At 33.6% G+C, this 24083-nt stretch overlaps 1 protein-coding gene across 1 annotated transcript in view; it reads left to right on the plus strand.

Moving 5' to 3' along the window:
• The window catches only part of LOC129225185 (integrator complex subunit 3-like), a gene marked incomplete at its 5' end in the record, with an annotated part of 111020 nt that overhangs the window by 20236 nt on the left and 66701 nt on the right, over window positions 1–24083 (plus strand). The window contains 5 exon segments of the mRNA XM_054859750.1: window positions 717–764; window positions 16641–16872; window positions 20201–20280; window positions 20380–20471; window positions 21388–21482. Coding sequence (XP_054715725.1) covers window positions 717–764; window positions 16641–16872; window positions 20201–20280; window positions 20380–20471; window positions 21388–21482 — 547 coding nt within the window.

Here is a 24083-nt window from a genome sequence, read left to right on the forward strand (position 1 = left end):
ATTAAATAGTTTTTAATGCATATTTCTGACTTGTAATATAACATACTTAATTGGTTTCATTTATTTCATTCTTACCACATCCTTAATTATTGCTGTTAAGAATCCCGAAAGTGCTGGTTTTTTTTACTCTGAAAGTAGTGTCTTGCACTCTGTGATCCATTTAAATTTCTTATTAAACTAGAAAATCGCCCGTCATGATATGACGTGTGAAAACTATTTTTACATTTGAACGAAGCCATTGCCTGTTTGGTGATATTTTGATAGTTGAAATTTTAACCCTAACACCAGTGGATTAACCCTAAACTCCAGTAGATAGCGTTAATTGTTTTCGTTTCTTCATTCCCCTGAAATGACAGTCTTACCACTAAAACAGTTAAGTGACCGGATCGAGTTCAGCCTTGTCACAATAAAGCCTTCCCCTGGCATGTCAAACATTACCAAAACTATTATCATGCCTCAGCGCAAGTTTCATTGTTGAAACACACGGGTTACTTGATCATCAGCTATTATTTATATGAGGATTTTAGTTGTAGGTAAAATTTTGAAGTTTCTTCTTAGTTATAATTATTCTGATGTTGTAACCTATCTGCTTACTTTTCTAAAAATATTAAAAATTGTCATTTAATGAAAGTTTAATAAGATTCATAAATGTAAGAAAAATATATTTTGGAAATTGGAATTATTAATTCTTTGTATACATTTTTCTTTAATTTTAGGTAAAATTTGGTCATCAAAAAAGGTATCAAGAATGGTTTCAAAGACAGGTAAGTTATAAGATTCTAATTTACAATATGCTGCATATGTTAGAGTTTGCATTTGTCCTGTTGGTTTACTTGAATTGTGTTTGCATGTTTTCTATGCAAATCCCTCATTGATGTACATAGATACATTGTCAGTTTTGGAATTCCAAGCTACACTTTTAATTTCTTGTTTGGAAATGAATACATAAAATATTATTCTTTTTAAGTTTTTACCCATTCACACATATTATTTTTCTCATTTGAGAGCAACTACTAGTATCCTACTAGATACTTTTGGTCATGGAGTCATTTTCAGCTCAGAATAGAAAACAAGCATTATAACTTGATGAAAGTGGTTTCTATTGCAAGATGAATAAACAAGTCATATAACAGTGTTTTTTTTTTCATATGAGTCATTCCACGTCAACTGACCTAATTTTTCAAATCGTCCCCACTCGACCATCTCCGATTTGCATGAAATTCTATAGAGGAGTAGAGATGCCTTTGAAACTAATCTATGCAAATTTTCAGCTTCCTAGATCCAAATCCTGAGGATCAAGGATCTGAAAAATGTGATCCAAGATGGCGGATCAGCTTTTTGTGCCAAATTGCCAAGTTTACACCAATTTTACAGGAAATTTTATTACACTGGAAGCCTGAAATTTTAGACGCTTAAAGTATGGTTGACCGTTAGTATATTCAAGTATTTTTTGTGAATTTAAGCTCTTTAAATTTTGTGTAGCATGCGCGTGAACTTGTGAAAAAGCACGATGGGAAAATTTTTTCCTGGATTTTAAGTTGTCATAAAATCTAAACAAAAGTAATTCAATAGCTTGTACTGTGTGATTCCTGCGTGAGTAAAGATGCTTGTTTTTAATGGGTTACAGTTACAGAGCTTAAATATGTATTTTCTGGAAGATATTGTGATTCAAAGTGGCTATCAAAACCATTCAAGTGAAAAATAGCCTATTTTCAAAGCGCTATAGCTCAAGTTTGTCACCTCGCATCTTCTTTTCTTTTATACCATTAGAAAGAACACACTTTTTCCTTTCAAAATAAGTTTTTCTTCGATGGTGTTCTTTCGAATAAGGATAAAAAAACGAGCTTGAAATTATGTCAGTCGTGAAGAGTTGCCATGTTCAATCTCAGATTACGGGACATTTTATAACACTGGAAGCCTGAAATTTTAGGAGCTTAAAGTACTTTTAGTTGTCAACACATTCGAGTATTTTTGTGAGTTTGAGTTCATTAACTTTTGTGTAGCACATATGCAAAGTCTTGACAAAACGCAGCAGAGAAACTTTTTCCTGGATTTTAGAATGTCATAAATTCTGAACAAAAATGATTCAAATGCTCAAGCCTTGTAATTCTATTCTCGATATGCATGTTTTTAATGGGTTATAGTTGCAGAGCGTAAATATTGATTTTCTAAGAGATATTGGCATCCAAAGTGGCTATCAAAATAGTTCACATGAAAAATAGCCTGTTTTTAATGCCCTGTAGCTCAAGTTTGTCACCTTGCATCTTCCTTTCGTTGGTACCATGAGAAAGAACATATTTTTTCCCATAAAAATAAGTTTTCTTTTTGCTGGTGTTCTTTCAGATAAGCAGGAAAAAATGAACCTGATATACTATTCGTCGTTAGCGAGAAAATCTCGTTAATTACATTAAAAACTAGTATGTTGTGGCCATCACGAAACTTTCTTCTATATTTTTCTTTTTTTTCTGATCCCTCCCCATGCTTGACGAGGAAGCAATATTCCCAACAAAAACAAAATTACACATGCAAAAACTTGACCCAATGTCTGAATTATTGCAAAAGCAAAGCAAAGAGCGAAAATTGAAAGTTATTTTAAAAGCCTTGCTTGAATGAATTACAAATATTTTATTTGTTAACAAACATAAGATGGCAACAGTTAAAAATTTTAAATCATTGAGATAATATTTCCGATCATTTCGATACAATTAAAATCACGAGAAATACGCAGACGACAATCTATTACGATTTATCTTTCTTATTGTTGCATTAATAAAGCCATTTTTGTTCGCAAAAAAAAAAATCAGCACCTCTTGGAGCGATTGGCGTCAAAATTGAACCAAAGCCTGTTTACATATGGATTCACATATATTCCAAATTTCAACCGGAACGTAGCATTACTTCTTGAGATAGGGCACTCACAATAGATAAAAAGAACGGGCGATTGCGCTACCCCCTTTTTAGCTGTTGACACCAAAATAAAATCAGCTCTTATACCCACTAAGGGCTATTTGCCGATAAATTTTTCTTTCATTCCGTTCATTATTTCTTGAGATACAGCAGTCACAATTGACGACAAAAAACGTTCTATAGCTCAACCCCCGTTTGAGTTATTGACATCAAAATCTAATCAGCACCTGTTTCTGTTAATGTCAACATATGGACCAAATTTTGTTTGATTCCGCCAGTTACTTCTTGAGGAATAGCAAGCACGCGTAACTCAAAAAACGTCCTATTGCTCCACCCCCTTGGAGGAATTCGCGCGAAAAACCAATGGGCACAAGTTCACATAGGGGCACATACGGGTCATTCCATGTCAAGTGATCCAAAATTTGGGAAATTTTTTCCCTCACCCTTTTGTATTTCTTTGAAATTTGGCTCATCGATTGTACCCTTTGAGGTAATCAAAAGTCCAAATTTTTAGATTTTTATCTCTATTATTTTTTTATTTATAACACTTTGATTTTTCGAAAAACCCGCTTTTTTTCATTGATGCTTGAACATAAAATGGACGATAACTCAGCACCAAATATAGATAGAAAGATTTGGTAAAAAGCATTTTAAAGTACATGAGTTGCTGTTTAATGGGATATGCAACATGACTAATTTCAAAAAAATTATAATTTTTAAAAAATGAAATTTAAATTTTAAATTTGAATTTCTCAAAAAAGGTATAATGAATTTTTTTTAAAAAATTCTCAAAAATTTTTGTGTATTTTATCTTCATTTGTGCAAAGTTTCAAGTTGGGATCTCAATGGGATCATATTTTTATGAATTTTTAAATAAAATTTGACTTATGAAATAATGACATTTTTCAGATTCTAACTAGTTAAAAATGGGGTTCTCTCACTGGGGATGGTCTAGTAAGTAGTAATTGATCATAACTATGCTTGAAATGAGCTGACGTGAATTTCTATATTGGCAAGCACCCCCCCCCCCCCTGCATCACCACTTTTATTTTTATTTTTTTTCAAAACTATTTTTAAAATGTAAAAAATAAATAAATGAATAAAAACCAAATTGAATAGTAAACTTATTAAAAATTGGTAAATGTTCTTCTTTAAAGTAAGAAAAAGACCCCCCCCCCCCCCCCGGGCCACCACTTTTATTATTTTTTTCCAAAACTATTTTCAAAATGTAAAAAACAAATAAATGAATAAAATAAAACAAAATGAATAGAAAACATATTAAAAGCTGGTAAATGTTCTTCTAAAGCAAGACAAAGTACATTACCCCTCCCCCCCACATTCACTCACACATACGATTAACACTATACTAGTATCACGCTTCATCTGATGGTTTTTTTTTTTTTTTCAGACCAAGTGTTTCTTTTTCAATCCGAACTTCACAAAGTGTACTTGATTATTTCACTATCTGATAAGGAAAGTTATGATTCATTTCGTTCCTTACCCCTGCACCAACTTTCAATTTTGGATGGAGGAAAGAAATAGTTTGCCCCAAGATCACAGCAAAATAGGAGTGTTTCCCCCCGTGTTGTTTCATTCTTTTTACACTAAACTAAAAATAAATCTAAGTATCAGGTCATATGTCTGTCAGCATAAAACTAACTGTCTTTCTATAACATTTGGAGTGCAGCTGTTTTTTCTTTTCTTTAATGCTAGTTTTCTTTTAATTTCACTTGTAACTGAGAGCAATGCAGCGAGATCTATTTATGCATACATTAAAAGCAGTTATAGATCAAACAAATTTTGCTAATTTGAGCATAACCTTCCATGTTGTTATGTTTCATTCCAGATTGCCTTCCCCCTACCGTCCGACTTTCCGAAAGAAAAAAAATCTGCAAATGAGTGGTTCTCTTAAGTTTTTCTGACCCCCCCCCCCCCCCATTTATAAGCTTTAGTCACTACTGATGTTTAGCAGCGTGTGTCCCAGTTTATTAAGGTTATAACTCTTACGTGCCGGCTTTTTTTCTAAATACAGTTTTGAAAGAAAAAAAACGATAAAAAGTGGTTGTGTGACGGGGGGGGGGGGGGGGGGGGGGTACTAATCTACAAAGTCATGTCAGTTCATTTCAAGCATAGTCATGATCAATTACTACTTACTAGACCATCCCCAGTAAAAGAACCCCATATTTAACTGGTTAGAATCTGAAAAATGTCATTATTTCATAAGTCAAATTTTATTTAAAAATTCATAAAAATATGATCTCATTGAGATCCCAACTTGAAACTTTGCACAAATGAAGATAAAATACACACAAATTTTTGAGAATTTTTTTTAAAAAATTCATTATACCTTTTCTTAGAAATATAAATTTAAAATTTAAATTCTATTTTTTAAAAATTAAAATTTATTTGGAATTAATCATGTTGCATATCCCATTAAACAGCAAACTAATGTACTTTAAAATTCTTTTTACCAAATCTTTCTATCTATATTTGGTTCTGAGTTATCGTCCATTTTATGTTCAAGCATCCATGAAAAAAAGCGGGTTTTTCGAAAAATCAAAGTGTCATAAATAAAAAAATGATAGAGATAAAAATCTAAAAATTTGGACTTTTGATTACCTCAAAGGGTACAATCGATGAGCCAAATTTCAAAGAAATACAAAAAGGTGAGGGAAAAAGTTTTGGATCACTTGACATGGAATGACCCATATGTAAACTAAATTTCGTTCGATTTCATGCGGTAGTTTTTGCTGTAGAGCGGCCACAAAAAACTGGTCACACACGGACACACGCACACACAGACATTTTCCAAAAAATGGTCAAAATGGACTCGGCACACCTCAAAACGTTCGAATCCGTCGAAATTCGAAAATTTGCACGAATCCAGTACTTTTTTCTATATATTAGATAAAGAAGAAAGTAACAAGCATTTTTACAATGGAGTCGCACAGTACGAGCCTTTGAATTATTTTTGTTCAGATTTTATGACAACGTAAAATCCAGGAAAAAGTTTCCCATCGCGCTTTTTCACAAGTTCACGCGCATGCTACACAAAATCTAACGAGCTCAAACTCACAAAAATACTTGAATATACTAACGGTCAACCATACTTTAAACACCTAAAATTTCAGGCTTCCAGTGCAATAAAATTTCCTGTAAAATTGGTGTAAACTTGGCAATTTGGCACAAAAAGCTGATCCGCCATCTTGGATCATTTTTTGGAGATCCTTGATCCTCAGGATTTGGATCTAGGAAGCTGAAAATTTGCATTGATTAGTTTCAAAGGTATCTCTACTCCTCTATAAAATTTCATCCAAATCGGAGGTGGTCGAGTGGGGACACCTAGGTCACTTGACATGGAATGACTCATGTGTTGTATAAAAATATCAACAAATTTAAAAGTTCAGTTATGCATTAGAATTTTTTTTTTTTTTTTTTTTTTGGGGGGGGGGGGGGATATAGTAATATACTATGCTATTTCAAACTATTTAAAATGATAAAATCACTAGTACTCACAAAAAATGGTCTTATAAAGTTTCTTTCTTCTTTTTTTTTCGGTTTGAAAGATGGAAAATAGTAAATAAACATGTTTGAGTATGCTCAATTCCCCATGAAATATACAGGGGATGCAAAAAGTCTTAGACACATATAAAAAAAATCATTAAAAAAAACAACAAATAATTATACAAATGTGCAATTTGCACAATAGTTTAATACTTCTCTGCGTTCACATTTTTATGATATCGTAAAAAATATTAAAAGAAGAGAGAAACTTCCACATTGTGTTTAAAGGTGGTGCTGCACTGTCACAGTAAGGAAAACAAACATAATGTGAGGTGTTTAATCATTTTATTGAACAGAAAGAATACCTTTCATTACTAGAGTTGAATGTGTGCACCATTCGTTGTTCAAACCATGTCTCAACTGTACTCGAGTTCATCCCATGTTTTAACCAGCATAGACTGCTGAACAGTTACCTGGGTAATTTGTATTTTCAGATCTTTAATGCTAGCAATGCTACACAATTTGATACAATTGAGTACAAAAATATTCTCTGAATATTTTTAGGCAAACCACGTATCTGTACGACAAATTGTTGCGTTTCTATGAACTTTTTAAATATGTCTAGGACTTTTTGGACATCATGTATTATTCAGTGAGACCTCAGAAATCCTAACTCTGTAGATCCGAAATTCTGGATAATCCCAGCAGCTTGTGAAATGAACAGGGGAACTTAAGACAGGGTTCGTACGCTCTTTACAAACTCATGCTTTTTAAGAAAAAAAAATAAGGGCCTTTAAAACTCCTGAATTTTACTATTACATCCTGACAAACTCCTTATTTTTTTATTCTGTATGACCTGAAAGATTTTCTTCTATCGCCAATACGGTATGAGTGATTACATTAAGACGAATTTTACCAAAATTCCGTTATTTTTTTCATCTGTTAACACCAGAAATCCGATTTTTTCGTTAGAGTATTTTCTTCCCCACATCCGAAATTGTTTTCTAATTTTCTGACGACTATGTTGATGATTATTAATAATATAACATCATGTAGGCTAGTCAAAATACCATTCTAAAGTTTTTTTGCTTTTACAAATTCTTTTGTTTGCTGTTTTTAGACTTTTGATGCTTTCATTTTGATTAAAGCAATCTCTTTACATCCGAAAAGAGAATCGATTTTTTTTTATGCTTATTATGCTTTCTTGGAGGGCAAAAAAATGAAATTTATTTTTATTTCCATAAAAATCTCAAAGTTAAAATTTTCAAGCCAAATTCTGTGTCATTTATGAGAGTCAAAAAGTTAACATCTAAATCACTTGTTTAATTCAAATTTTGCTTCAACTACTTTGATTGTTATTAATAATACATTTATTGTAGAGCTCTAAAATGCAATTCTAAAATAATTTACTTAAATAAAATTCTTTTATGTGCCATTCTTTATGCTTTTAACTCGTTCACTTTGAAAATCCGCCTATAGTATAAGATTTTTTGCATTTATGATACTTACTATGCCTTGTGAAGAGGCAAGGAAATTAAGTTAATTTGTATTTTTTATTAAAATCATTAAATTGAAATGATTTTAACGAAATTCATGATCTTTAAGAGTGTCGAATGTCAGAAAGTTAAATACGCAATTGCTGGCTGAAATTAATTTTTGTTTCAAGTTCTTCAAGTTTTTAATACATTCAAAACATCTGTAGTTGGCAGAGTTTGTGATTTTTTGGATTACAAAAAAAAGGGGATTTTTTTTTCGTTAAATCAGTTTTTTTTAGTTTTAAAAATTTGTAGATATTAATTAACATGAATAAACATAACATATTTTATACAATAGATGAAAGAGCAATTTAATATCTAAGCAATGGTACCACTATTTCCTAGAATTATACTTTTTATACTTTTTCGAAGAAAAATTCTTAAAATTAGTCAGTTTTCTATGTTTATCAGCGTAGAGTCACATAGAAGTTTTGAAATGGTCTACAAAATTTTGATCAATTTTGAAGATTAAAATAATCTGTATATTTTTTTCAAAAGGATCCCTAATGTTTAAATTGAATTTTCTGTATTTCAATCTCGTATGAGTAACCTTATGTTTCTATCCCTTATCAAACACAAGCTTCGCTGAAAATTCTTTGTTGTGTTTGAGCTTGTCCTTTTGTATCATTGTAATATTTCAATTATTTGTATAGTTGGAAGTTATTTTGGCCTCTACTACTTTCAGTTGGCTTATTGTAGTTCTTATGTTCGCAATTATTTTATGTTTTAAATCCTTTTTTTTTGGTTATTAAATTTTTAGTACCTGTTTTGTTTTTGAGAAAATACTAATTTTCAATCACTTATTTTATTATTCATTTTCAAGGAAAAAAAAATATATTTCAATGGTTAACCCCCCTTCCCCTCTCCCCCCGTATTTGAATTTGATTCTAAGACGGCTCAAGTCTAAGTGTTGGGAGACTCCTCGATTTTATTCTGACCATTGTTTATCAGCGAGATTGAACACATAGGTACAAGAACTAACTGAATGCGCTTACATACGGACTTTATTGATGTTTGCCATCCACACTACAACGCGCAGAGTTGCGCTTCCAGTGAAACAAAAAAAAAACAGTCGACTACCTGTTAACAGAAGGTATTATTTTATCTGGCGCCACCTGCCAGATAAATTTCTTTACATCAAAATTTACATAAATGACGATAAATAAGGAATTGAATAATTAAAAATAGAAAACAGTTCAAAGTTCTTTTGTGATCATTTTCACAACACTCCCACCTTTTTGATTTGCTTGAATCAAAAATTAAATAATGCTATTTTTAAAACAGGAGCACACTTCTAACGGGTACAATTTTCGTACAGGACGGGTCAATGTACCATTTTGGGTTTTTACTTTAACAACTCTTACCCTTCCATCTCTTCCAGTATACAGTTCTTGAATACGCGCGATTGGCCAGTTAATTCGTTTGAGATTTTCGCTTCCAAGCAATACAATGTCCCCTAATTTCAGCTTACAGTGAGTTTGTCCATGTCTCTGCACTAGTTGTCCGAGATACTCCTTGCGGAAACGACTTCGAAGTTGTTCCCGCAACTCTTGGCAAAAGCGTTGGCGTACTAAAAGTTTATCTCGGTCTAACAGGTCCAAATCTGGGGTACCTGAAAATTTAATGTCCTGTATAAACATAGAAGGTGTTAAAGGCGTTAAATCCTCCGTGTCGTTCGAGACATATGTTAGAGGACGACAGTTCATTACCGACTCCACGTCACATAGGAGAGTAAGTAATTCCTCATAGGTTACGGATGCTTGTCCCAAAACTCGCACTAATAATTCCTTAGTGGTACGAACTAGACGCTCCCACCATCCGCCCCACCACGCAGCTGTGGGCGGAATAAAATTCCAAGTGATGGGGCTTAACGTTTCCAGCGATATCACCTTTTTCCAATCTATTTTTCTCAGCAATCTTGACGCTCCAACAAAATTAGTCCCATTGTCGGTGTATACAACAGACGGACGACCTCTTCGGGCTATGAAACGCCGAAGCGCTTGTATGAAGGTCTCTGTGCTTATGGATGACACCAACTCTAAATGTACGCATCGGTATACCGCACACGTAAACAATACTATCCAAGTCTTAGTTTTATTCCGGAGAATAAGCGGACCGCATAAATCTATTCCGGTGACTTCAAAGGCGAAAGCATCACGAACTCTGTCCAATGGTAACTGAATGGATCCAGTAGTTGGAGGTTTTGCAGTAAATCTTTTACATCGAACACAGTTCTTAACAATTGATCGGATTGTGCGCCTAGCACCTATTATCCAAAATTCTTCTCTCATTATAACAGTCAATGCTTGAGTTCCAGCATGTGAATATTTCAAGTGATAGTCTCTCACTAAACAGTTCACTATGTAGTGCTTCGATGGCAACAAAATAGGATACCGGAATTCATAGGAATCTTCTCTTTCGACGATTCGTGTTCTTACTCTTCTTAAACCACTTTGATCTCTTATGGTCAAAATGCCGCCAATAGAGTCTCCCATTTCCGGAAAACTTTCCGTCTGAACAAGAGCAAGAAGCGCGATTTTAGATTCTTTTATTTCGGAATCTAGCAAGAAAGGTTCTCGAATTACCGTTATTTTTTGACAATTTTTAATGAATCTTTTTACCCAACTTAAAACTCGTATCATTTTTGAAAATTTAGAAAACTTCTCGTACCATTTAACTTCACTTTCTACTACGGCACTAAGATTTAAACATATGCCTTTCTTGCGTTCTGCAAAAACTAAAGTTTCACTTGCTTTAACCTCAGATTTTGGCCAATTATCTTTAGGACTTTTAAGCCAAACAGGCCCACTCCACCAATCTGATTTAGAAAACTGAAGAGGCAAACAACCGCGTGAAGGTAAATCTACGAAGTTTAAATGACTTGAAATATGTGACCACTGATTTGCATTTGTAACTGAGCAAATTTCCCTAACACGATTACCCACAAAAGTTCCCCACGCGTCATTTCTTTGTATCCAAAATAATGCTGTGCTGGAATCTGTCCAAAAATATTTAGCTACATGTAATGCGAGTGCTTCCGACACGTATTTAGAAAGGCGCACACCTAAAACACACGACATAAGCTCTAGACGCGGAATAGTAATTCCTTTTAATGGAGCAACTCTTGACTTGGCTGCTACAAACCTGACAAATATTTCCCCTTCACTCTCGGACCTCAAAAAAATTACCGTTGCATATGCATGCTGGCTAGCATCACAAAATATATGAAGTGACCAGGTACTTCGATCTCCGAACCCTATACGTCGCGGTATTCGCAAATCATTCAGAATTTTCAGTTGATTATACCATTTTAAAAATTTGTTTCTAGTAATACCGGGTAAAGGGGCATCCCAGTCCACTTTCATCTCCCAAATTTCCTGTAGTAACAACTTCGCTTGCAATAAAACAGGTGTCAAAAATCCCAAGGGATCAAAAATTGATTGCGTTAAAGACAAAACCTCCCTTTTAGTCACTTTCTCTGAAACCGCTACGTTCTCAATTTTTACGTGAAGATTATCTAACTTTCTGTCCCACATAATTCCTAAAACTAGAACGGGATTCTCTGCCGGGGAATCTGCGCTCAAATATACTGGCGCCAATTCAATATCTTTCTCTACTGGACCATATGTCCACATTCGCAAGTCCATTCGAGCTTCAGCTAAAATTTCAGTAGAGGATTTTACAAAATCCACGAGATCCTTTTCATTATCTACTGAAGTCACGCAATTATCAATGTAAAATGCTCTGTCTAATTTTCGTGCAATATCATTTTGATCAGGCGGGTACTTTCGACAAATGGAAGGAAATAACCGCCCCCAGTAAAAATGGGCTCGGCCGTACCCCGAACACGACTCTTGTGTGACGAAGAACCTTCAACTTGCCTTTCTCCCACCATAAAAATCTCAAAAAGTCCCTATCTTCTTTCCTCAACTCAATCTGCAAAAATGCACGCCGAATATCGGACGTAACACCAATACTTTTCTCTCTAAAACCCAACAAAATAGATGGAATTTCTTCGATTAAATTTGGGCCTTTAACCAAACAATCATTAAGGGAAGGTGATCTATTAACTTTGCATGACGCGTCAAAAACGGGTCTTATCTTAGTCGTAACACTACTAGGTTTAAAGACTGGGTGATGAGGTAAATAATGTCCTTTAAAATGCAATTCATTATTTGGTACCGCTTCAATTACACCCTCTTCTAACCACTGTTTAAAAATGTTATCATATTCCTCATATTTTCTCAAAGATTTAAGTCTATGGGTGACATTGAACAATCTCTTTTCGGCTATATGACGATTTGAGGGCAATTCTACATTGCATCCCAGCCAAGGTAATCCCACACTATAACGACCCTCCTCGTTTCTCGAGAGAGAATTCAAAAATTGCTCACGTGCTATTTTTTCCTCTAAAGAATTATTTAAATTGAGATTAGCATCCAAAATTCCGATGGTTTCTAAGCTCCAAAGATCGGAAATCTTGAAATCCTGTATTGCTAAATTCGTACAAAAGGCAGAAGCATTTTTCCCTTTATGAAAATCATCTGATACACCGCAAACTGTCCAGCCCAATTTTGTACAAATAGCGGTTAAACCTCCTTTCAATTGCTTAACTCGCCCGGTAAGAATTTTCCCGTAAATGTCACTACCTATGAGCATTTCTATTTTAGGACAATTTTCACCTAAATCCGACAACCAAATCCGATTTCGCTTTAATTCTTTCAATATCGGACCCTTTGGTACCCGAGGTATATCCCCACAAATTACCTTCTGATCCAAGAATTCAAATTCTAAATTTGGATACCTATACGAGCTGACCGAGCACAATTTTGCTCTGTATTTGTTATGCAACTTTGGTTCAGTTTTAGTACCCCCAAATAAAGTAAGAGCTACATTTTCTTTTGACACAACGGGTAATTCTAGCTCTGTGGCCAATGATTCCAAAATGTATGATTTTTGGGAACCACAATCTAAAAGGGCTCTTATTTCTTTACACTCCTTAATTCCCGCTACTCTTACCCACAAAGTCATTAGAGCTACCTCCGGGGTACAAGTTTGCCCTACTGTAGTTGTATGCAATATTTCAGCTACCGTCTTTTCCTCTATTGGCTGAATTGGTTTATTCAACTCTGGGCATAAAATATTTAAATGCGCTTTACCGCAAGAAAAACACTTAATGAACTGTTTACAAAATTTTGCTATATGATTTGGCTCTAAACATTTTAGACAACATTTCTTTTCTTTAACTTTAGCTATCCTTTCATTAAGAGATAATGCACGTGCCCCATAACAATTTTTACAATCATGCATTTTATCACAAAAAAGACAAGCTCGATCCTTAGTGCTAAGAAAACTTGAAGCAGTGGAAATGTGAGCTTGTTTCTGAAACTTAAATTTTCCTTTCAACTCACGATTTCCGTCTTTATGACTAAAATTTTCTAACCCACTGCGAGCCAGTTTTAGCCTCTCTTCACCCTCCACTTCAGCTTTCAAAAATTTCATTAAATTGGAAAGGCGAGAAACATCAACCCCTTCAGGCTCGTTAAAGAGCGAACTTCTTTGCCACGCTTTCAAAACATCCTCGGTAAGACATGATTCCACCATCGGAAACAACCAAGCTGTATTTTCGTGCGACTTTAAACCTAAAGATTCCAAGGCTCTCAAATGAGCTTCAATTTTATCATAGAGTTTATCGAGTGATAATTTATCCTTACTATTTGCTTTAACATTAGAAACAATTAACTTAATCAACTCTCTGACATATACTTCTACTAATAGTTCCGGTTTTCCGAAACGTTCTTTCAAAGCTGAAATAGCTTTATCATAATTCTCGGAAGTAACTGGATAACTTTCAATAAACTCTCTAGCTCGAGAACCGAATTTCATACACTGAATTAAATAGGCAAATTTGTCACTCTCATACAAATCAGGGTCACTGTGAATTTTTTCAAATTGGGACCAGAACGGCAACCAATTTATAAATTCCCCGTCAAACTTTTTTAATTCAATTTTTGGAAGTCTATATTGTTTAATCCTATTCAAGGAAATGTCAGCACTATCGGCTGACCTCGATTCTAATTTAACTTGTTCAGGATTTTGAAATTTCTCATTTACTTGCCGAGACAAAGTTATGAATTCATCAGAATACATTTCACACTGTTCTATTTCTTTATTAACATCTTCCTCTAAAGTATTCTCATCAGAAACCAACAAATCAAGAATTTGATTATCAAGTGTTTTAAGTTCTAACTGTACGTTTGTTAACTTGGTAATTTTATCTCGTACTACATCTGAGGAAAATTCTTCCTCACTTAACTCTACTTTTACGACATTCGCAGTTTTCGTAAAAGAAGTTCTTAAACCAGTTCGTTTAACCCTCAATGCTTTTAATTTTAAAGATTCCATTTTTAGCATTCAAAGTTACGTTAATTTGCAAAACAATGTCGACATTACAGAATTACAAACTATTACAATTGCTAAAAATTTACTTTAAGAAACTTGAAAATTCCGAACGTTTATCAAAATACAAAAGTATTGGAAAACATCGACAAATACTTAAACACTTCTAAAAATACCTCAAAATTCCTATAATCCTCGTCACGGACGCCACTAAGTGTTGGGAGACTCCTCGATTTTATTCTGACCATTGTTTATCAGCGAGATTGAACACATAGGTACAAGAACTAACTCAATGCGCTTACATACGGACTTTATTGATGTTTGCCATCCACACTACAACGCGCAGAGTTGCGCTTCCAGTGAAACAAAAAAAAAACAGTCGACTACCTGTTAACAGAAGGTATTATTTTATCTGGCGCCACCTGCCAGATAAATTTCTTTACATCAAAATTTACATAAATGACGATAAATAAGGAATTGAATAATTAAAAATAGAAAACAGTTCAAAGTTCTTTTGTGATCATTTTCACAACACTAAGAAGCAGTAAACGCATATTTCACTATAAATTTAGTATGTGCATTCAATGTATTGTATGAAAATAAAAATAAATAATATTAGAGTTGTACATATTTTTTCCGGAATATGTTTTAAAAAATGCATCTTTAAACAAGAAACTAGTCCTTAAAAAGTAAAATGAACTCCTGCAAAACTCCTTAAAAACTTGCTTTTAATTTTCCAAGTCGAGTATTGAACCCTGTTAAAAATATTTGAAAAAACAAAAGGGAAAAATCAATAACTATGATTCAAGAACTAAGTTAGCTTTTTTTTTCTTTTACTTTTAACAAATGTTTGAATTCATTGTATAATATAGCTCTGTTCATCTGTCTGTATTAGGTAATTTTTCGTTCACACAAAAAACTGAATTGGCTTGATGAAATGATGTTGCACCTGCGACACATGAAAATTACATTAGCACTCAACAGTGTTTACAGGGTTCGTACGGGTCATGGAAATCCTGGAAAGTCATGGGAAAAAAATAAGCAAATTTCAGACCTGGAAAAATCATGGAAAATTGAAATTTTCAGTCTAAGTCATGGAAATTTATTTTCAGTCATGGAAAAATGTTCCGGGAAAAAGTAACAATAGCTAAAAAGAGTATTAGAAATCTTGAGTGATTTAGTATTGCACCATGAAAGGTATTTAAACTGGAAAATTGAACGATCTCAAAAAACATTGCATCCAAGTTCGTTTCCATCACCCCTAAATCTTTATTTTAAAATTTATCAGAGTTTATCTCAATTTGTTGAAGGTTTTGGACAATCTTTAGTTATGCGATAGAATACAGAAATATCGGAATTCTAATGCTCAAAAACAGTAGTGCCCAATATATGGCCCGCAAAACTAATCCATGCGACCCACTGGTACGTTCAGTGTCATTATTCAAACATGTTCTGGAATTTCTGAACCTATTAATTTATATGCACTTGAAAATGTACAAATAAGTAAAAAAATACATTTAAATCAAAAGATTTATTTACTATGAAATGTTTTTATTCTTTTAAATAAATATCTGGTTTAGAAACATGAATCTTAGTAATGATTCATTCAGCCTTTTCCCCAATCATTATCATTCTGCCTGTTTATAAAAAAATAGTCGACATTTAAGTATCATTCACTGTAAACTTAAACCCATAAACTTTTACTTAACTTAAACTTATATGATAAAAACAGGTAAGAATTATTCAGTTTTTTAGGTGTACACTGATATTTTTTTTCAGTTAGGTAGTGGCATTCACATAGAAGTTTTGCTAATGTTCAAAATAAATAAATAAATAAATAAAAATTAAAATTAAAAAAAATGGCAAGTTTGATATTAAATAGTACTATTCTCTTCATGTAACAAGGTCATGAAAATTTTCATGAAGTCATGAAAAAGTCTTGGAAAAGTCATGGAATTTTTTCATCCAAATAGAGTATGAACCCTGTGTTTAGCACTCATGCTTTATCAGGGGTAAAACTGCATTATTATTAACTTAAAACAAAGATTCTCAGATCACTAAGAGACTAGTTTTTCAAGAGTTTAATTAGAACACTGAAAAGGGCTCAGCTTTAATCAGTTTGGATTTTTCAGGTTTCACTGTACTAATTTTCATTGAGTTGTATGATTTTTGGAAGTAAATTGTGCTATTGTTTAAGTTGCTAAATTTTCAGCTCTGTGTTTGCTTTATATGAGTGTTAATTCAATGTTTGTTTGAAAACCGAATCATTGTTTTAACAGTTTCCTCTCATTTCAGTACCTTTCTACACCTGAAAGTCAAACCCTACGCTGTGATCTCATTCGTTTCATCTGTGGTGTCATTCATCCGTCAAATGAAGTCCTGTGTTCAGAAATCATTCCTCGTTGGGCAGTAATTGGCTGGTTACTGACCACTTGTACATCCAATGTTGCAGCTTCTAGTGCAAAATTGTCATTGTTTTACGACTGGCTGTTTTACGATCCTGAAAAAGACAGCATCATGAACATTGGTAAACTCTTAAGCTTTCTATTCATGTGAAATTTTAAGCAACATAAGTTCTGAACCTCAGAGTTAGACAAACGTAAAGCCAAAAATGGCAATTTTTAGGTTATCACCACATCATTTGTAGAATCCCATTCCTCATTGAGCCGTTACATCCAGGGCTGCTGAGTCGGAGGGAAAATGACCGATTCCGACAACTTTACTCCAAAATCAGTCCAACTCCACAAGCACTGGCAGAGTCGTGGACTTAAAAGGAAAATGACCGGCTCCGACTCTTGGAACTTTCAGGGGTGCCCATCTCCCCAAAGCTCAATGGCGCAAATCCCCCCCCCCCCCCCAAAAATTCTCGCTTTCGAATCGGGTTAAATATAACAGTTTTTAGAATGTGTAATTTCCAGTTAAATTCATGGGAGGGGGAGGGGGGGGGGGGTAGCGCTAACAAATAGCATTTGAACTGAAATATTGTTGGATTGTTGACCTGCCTTGCCTTCTCAAATTTTACAACGTGCACCTTGAGTAAATAAGTTTTGGGTACCCCTGAATTTTGCTACACCTTTTTTTTCTCCCCCAAGCGTATGAACAATTACAGGAAGAGTGGATTCAACTTTCTGGCTTGGGATAGAGTTATTACTAGATGTATACAATATGAATCTTATTTTATTGTCACTTAGATAGGAGGTTCAAAGGTTTCTACTCCGGAAAATTCTTGAAATTTTAGTTTTAAAACCACCATTTTAGACGATCTCTGGTGATGTTTGGGGGATAAAAGGTTTGGTGTGCCCTTCCCGGTAATTTTTCAATATTGAAACTTTAAAAGCGCAATTGCAGATAGTTTAACGTTGTGTGAAAGAGGGCTTTCCTTTGTTTTCAAAATTGTAATTCTGAAAACGCAGTTTTAGACGATCTGTGGTAATGTTAGGGAAAGAAGAGATCCTAGGGCTTGCCCCAAGAAATTTTTCAGAATTAAAGTCTTTAAAACGCTATCTATGGTTGGGGGAAAAGCAGTTTTCTGAAATTGAAGCTCTAAAATCGCACTTGTAGCCGACCTTTGTGATGTTAAGAAAACGAGTTTTCGGAAGCTCTCCCGGAATTTTCTCGAAATTGAAGCCCTGAAAACCAAATTTAACACGATTTTTTAATAATGTTGACAAGAGTAGGGAGGGGGGAGGGAGAGGGGCACTCCACTTAAATTTTCGAACTTGTAGCTTTAAAACGCAGTTTTGATAGATCTGGATAATTTTAGTGGAAGGTGAATTTCGGTGCCATTCCCCTGGCAATTGTTCGAAATTGATACGCCAAAAACGCAATTCTAGGCTTGTCTTTGATCGTGTTAAGGAAAGAGGGGGAATCAGGGGCTCCCTCCAATAAATTTTTCAAAATTGCAGTTCGACAAACGCAGTTTTAGATGACTCTTGATGATAAAGAGGGTGTTATTCTGGCACTGCAGTGGGGAGCGCTCTCCTGGAAGTTTTCCAAAATTGAAGTTACATATCCAAAAAAGATGGATCGGATACACCGTGACAGATATGTTTCGGAAATCCTCAAAAATGGATTCAGCTATTCAGCACACATCGAAAATCAGAACTTGAGAATTTTAATGAATCAAATATCCTTCTATACATGTCAGATATAGAAGAAAGTAAATATGATTTACGAAACATAATTTAAACACCTTAAGAACACTGAAAATTTTAATAAAAAATCATCTAATGATAAATTGAAACAATCAGTTTAAAAATGGTAGAAAAGATGGGAGTAAAGTGAAATGAGAAAAATTCTTCATAAGCTTAAGCTTGTTAATGAAGAAAATATATTAATTGTCAATTGGAGGAATAAAAATTATGTTATTGCCACCAGATTCAGAAATGCCACCTGCATCTCTTCATCAAACTTTGATTTACTTACGATTTTTACATTCAAACATTTAGAACTTTTGGTGTGAGAATTCATTATAATACTTTGAATCTCTTTTTGCATTTAACTGTTTTTTTTCCCTCTATCTCTCTATTTCAAATTTATTTCGGCGATCAATACATTTTTCTCCACTTAGCAATGATTTTCAGGACATTTTTCATCAAAAAAAAAAAAAAAAGTATATACATATGGGAATGTTTCGGCAACCCCTATCCTATGGGCTGTCTTATTTATTTATGTATTTTTATTTATTTATTTATTTTTTAACTGCAGAACCATGAAGCATGGTTTTGTATAACCAGGGCCGCCGAGAGACAAGGCGTGCAACATGTTAGTTTGGTCGCCTGTCCTCCCTCCCATTGTTCAAATTTTACTCTATGCACAGTACTTTAATTCGAGCCAGAGCCCATAGTTTCCTAGTTTGCGACTAGGCAGACATACGCACTCTACGGGCTAGTGAAGAGTGGACTGTACTGAATACTTTTTTTTGTGTTAATAAAAATGTTTGAAGTGTACATTCCTGCGGCCCTTACGTAGATACTCTTGATAAAAGATAATCATGGATGTTCCTAAATTGTATTTTAAGATTAAATTTTCTATTCAAATTTTGACAGAAAAAATACTTTTTGTCACTATTAGTTCACTTGTTCATTTATAATTACTATTTTAATCTTTTAAAACTACGAAGAGTTTTCCTTTTTCTTTGTTAGTTGCATTGCTAAAATGAAATTGGTGACAGCATTTCTGAAAAACGCGGAGGGGGGGGGGTGGCTTGCTACGGTGACAGCCCTGAAAAGTACGCGGAAAAAGTATTATTAATGCATCTATTTCTTGTTGAATGAGTTTAAATATTTTTCTTTCCAAAATTCAAAAATTTCATGTTCTAAATTAAAAAAAAACTTTCTGGAAAAAAAAAATCCCCCCACCCCAAATTTTGATGCCGCAACTTGCGCCATAATCCCTCAATGTACTTTACCCCTGGGAACTTTAGTCCTTCAACTCCCGACTTCTTTACCCCAAAATCAGTCCGATTCCAACTCTGTAACCCTGGTTACAGCATATTTCTTTAAAAAAATCCTGTGTAATTATGTATTGGTGTCATAAGACTGTGAGTCCTAACCTTTTTGTGTAGCAGACAAAACGTTTTTGCGCTCTCCAACTAAGTAGTGATAATGTGACTTATGCCAATCTGGCTTTGACATACTGAGTTTTGCTTTTAAATTATTTAACAAGTTCTATTGTATTATTAAATGTGAAATCTTGTTGAAACCTTTTGCTTATCATCCATAGTGGCAACTGGATATTTATTCATTGGTTTAATTAGCCTGTAATGCTAACCTGCATCATTCTATAAAATATATCAAATCAGTTTGAAGTATTTTGATCATTTTGTTTGTAATTACTGTTATTTATGTTTTCAGAACCTGCAATTCTTGTAATATATCATTCCGTGAGGTCGCATCCAGTTATCACAGCAACGCTTCTGGATTTTTTATGCAGGGTATGTAATTCTATTTTACCATAATATTTTCTTATTTTCAATCATGTGTTTGGATATAAATGCTTTATTAAAAGTATTTTTTTTCTTCTTTTACTGTAGATAATGCCAAACTTTTGCTTAACACTCAAAGCACAAGTAAAACAAGGCATATACACATCGTTGCGTCAAATTTTAGAAAAACGGGTCTTACCGTAAGTTCTAAATTACAATCATTCAATAAACTCCCACAATCTTGCATATTTATGTTTGCAAATTGAAGTTTTTAAAAGTTTTTTAAAAAATTTTATTGACTTATTTTGTTCTTGTAGAATATAAATTTTTTTTGGAGAGTCTGAAATTATTTCAGAATGTTTAGTAGTTTGTTTCTTAAGCATTGCTTGATACTTTATTTTTGGTTTTTTATGGTTCATCATCATTAGTTTTTATCGAACATGATTTGTCTAGATTTAGACAGAATTCCATATTTTCATTTTCTGCTAAATATATTCTATTATTTTCAGTTTCTCCTCATTTCTGAAAAATTGTAGTCTTGGGAATTTATTTCGCTGTGAAAAAGTATGATTGTTATCTGAATAATTTTTCAAAATATGTACATTTATGAGAATAATATTAATGCACCCTAATGGTATCATTTATTTTTAAGAAAGAAGCAACGAAAAAATCTTTTTCCGTGCTGGACTTCACTTTTTTCTTGTTTCCGTAGAATGGAATACTTTATTCTGTATTCCATTTTTTGGTTGATCCGCTGCTGAACAAACAAATTGTTGGTGTAAACAGCAGTTTCCTGTGCTGTAATTGACCCAGTTCAAGTCTGATCAATTGGGGAAGTGTTGAAATAAACGGGTTAGAGAAAACTCTTAATAACATGCATGAAAATTATCCATTGTTTTGCAACAGTCTGATTTTTGCAGATGGGTTCTGTCGGTTCTTGTGATCGAAATGAATCTGTTACAAAGCTCTGGGGGAAATATGGAAAATAAGGGTCATATAACTTATAGCATTGTTTGCAAAATCTGTCATGTGAATTTGTGGGAGTTAGTTTTATTGTAATTATTTCTTCAAAACTTGTATATATGTGTATTAATTTCTGTGTTCTCTGTCTTTTAGGTCCTTATCACCATTATTTGACAGTTCTAAGTTAGATACAGAATTACAGATATTGCTTAGAGAAACATTTCCAGAATTTTGTTCCCCTACAGGAAGTAATTATTTCATTCATAAGTTTGCCATTGAGATTCTTTGAAATTACTTATTTTTGACTTTGCTTTGTTCCTGAGCGTATTATATGTAGTCAAATTCTAAAAATATGAGCCTATAGGTGCCAGTGCGATGATGAAATTACTGCTTTTAATTGTATTCTTGTTGAACATTGAACAAAATATTGCATTAGAATTGCAATTTTATAAGGGATCTCTTATCACTTAATAATCACTATCAGTTTCCATGAGCTAAGCACTTAAATTTAGGGTCTCAAATTACGTAGGATTTTAAAGGAGAGCAAATTCGTGTCTAATATTTTAATGCTTGAGGCTGACTCGTTAAATCCTATTTAGCTCTTAGTTAGTTCTTGGTAGTATCATGTGAAAAATTAAATTAAAACCTACTTTCTATTAAATGTGGCATGTGTATGGAATTCTACTGATCCAGTAGAAATAAAATCCTAATTGATCAGAATAGAAATAACTGATGAAAGGGGGGGGGGGGAATAAATCAATAAAGATTTGCAGTTATATCAAAAAACTGGATGGGAGATCTTTTCTTTTCAAACTCACCATATGTGTTTCTTTTTTAAATAAAAGTTCAATTAGTTGCTAAACAAAACTATCCTTCTTGATTTTACAGTAGACCCTCGTTTTACGCGGGTTTATTTTACCCATTTTCGATTATACTCGGTTTAAGATTTAACGCCTTTATTTTATTTTACGCGGATGAGTTTCGGGTTTACGCGGTTGCGGTAATGCAAACGGATAACATTTTCCCCTCTCTCAAAATCCAAACTTCTAAAGATTGCAGATTACACGTAATAAACTGCATTTTGGCGTGCTAACAAGCGAGCTTGTGTCACTGGAGACATTTTAAGTGACTGGTTCCAGAGCTTTTTCCAGAAGCAAAGTTATTAAACTCATGCAGTTCAGAACTCACTGAAAGAAGAGCTTTTAGGAATGACAAAGGAGGACTAAACTAACGGGGATACCGACATCAGTGACACACAACCAAAAACGTTCACATTGAAACTTTTGAGCCATTCCTAGACAATAGAAATGATCGTTCTGATTTGTTTGTGAAGGAAGATTCTATCATGGAAATGGCGCAAGTAGTCATGGATGCATTAATGCTCTGTAAAGAATTAGAGAAAAATTCTTAATGCCTGCCAAAAGTCTATCGTAGCCAGCTCTTCTTTATAAACAGAACACAAAATTACTTTTTCTTTATGCATGTTGTGCATACAAATCGATAGAAGTTCACATTAAACTTATTATACAATTAGTATCATAGAATGAAGTATTTTGTTATCTATGGAACCAAACCGCCGTTTTAAGACTAGTATTAGGTCTCAATTTACGCGGTTTCGATTTACGCGGCATTTCTGTGGAACGTAACCCCGCATAAAACGAGGGTCTACTGTATTTAATAATTATTATTTTGGTAACTTAATGGATACTTATAGCAAATTAACTTTACATGAAATAATATACCGGCTTGTGGTTTTTGTATGATTTCACCTTCAGAATTTAATTATCATTTATTTGTTTTATATTTATCGTTTGCTGTCATTACATATTTGTTTTTGAAATTGATTTATTTGCAATGAATTTTATTAGCAAACAGTTTTTCAGTTTTTGCTGTTCATATTGTTTTGGGGACTTCCAGGATCTATTAGATTTCATTTAAGTCTTGGTTTCATTATAATCAAAAATTTTAAACAAATGCATAAAGGTAATGTGTAAATAGATATTGTAAAAGAAAAAAAAATCCCTCATAAGGTATTGAACATTAATTTTTTTAATCACGTAAGCAGTTTCATTTTAATTATTTGAACACTAAGACACATTGTTCAGGTACTGTTAGAAGTACAGTACAATACTGCCATGAGCAGGTAAAAGGCAGTAACTGCAAAATTTTCTTTTTCTTTTCTTTTTTTTTTTTTTGCATTTTTGTCATCTATTATACTTTAGCTTTATTGTACAAGCTTGCTTGTTTGGTTTTCGCTGAAAAAAAAAAAAGCGCAAGAAAACCCCCCCATCTAATTCCAACGTTTCCCTACTAATAGTTCTGAATCCGATACGAGTTTCTTCAAATATCTTGAAACTCATTTCTGAAGATACTGCCATTTACCTTCCCACGGCAGAATAGGCTGCTTTAAAGTGCTTTGTTGTCCTTTCCTCTTAATCATGGATTCTTTTACGACAAATGTAGCACTGAAATAGAATAGATTCTCAGTACAGTGAAATACGTTTAACACGAAAATGCTTAACATGAAAAATCGGTTTACGCGAACTGGTATAGGGATCCGAACTGTATACTGCACACTTAAATATAAATCTTTTAATTTGAAATTCGTTTAACATGACATTTTTTTTTCAGTTCTTTCAGCTCTGTGTTAAACATTTTCCACTGCATGTGTTTCTCAATTCAAAACCAAAAACATAACCGAAAGGTGGATTAAATTTTTGTTCTCTGCTATCCATTCTTTAGCATCAGTCAAATTGCTGCAATATAATACAAATGAATTACGAGCTAGGCACAAATTGTTATGCATTGGCGGGCCATAGATTGTGCATCTCTATTTTGAATATTTAGTT

Source organism: Uloborus diversus, chromosome 6, assembly GCF_026930045.1.
Source record: "Uloborus diversus isolate 005 chromosome 6, Udiv.v.3.1, whole genome shotgun sequence".
NCBI lineage: Eukaryota > Metazoa > Arthropoda > Arachnida > Araneae > Uloboridae > Uloborus > Uloborus diversus.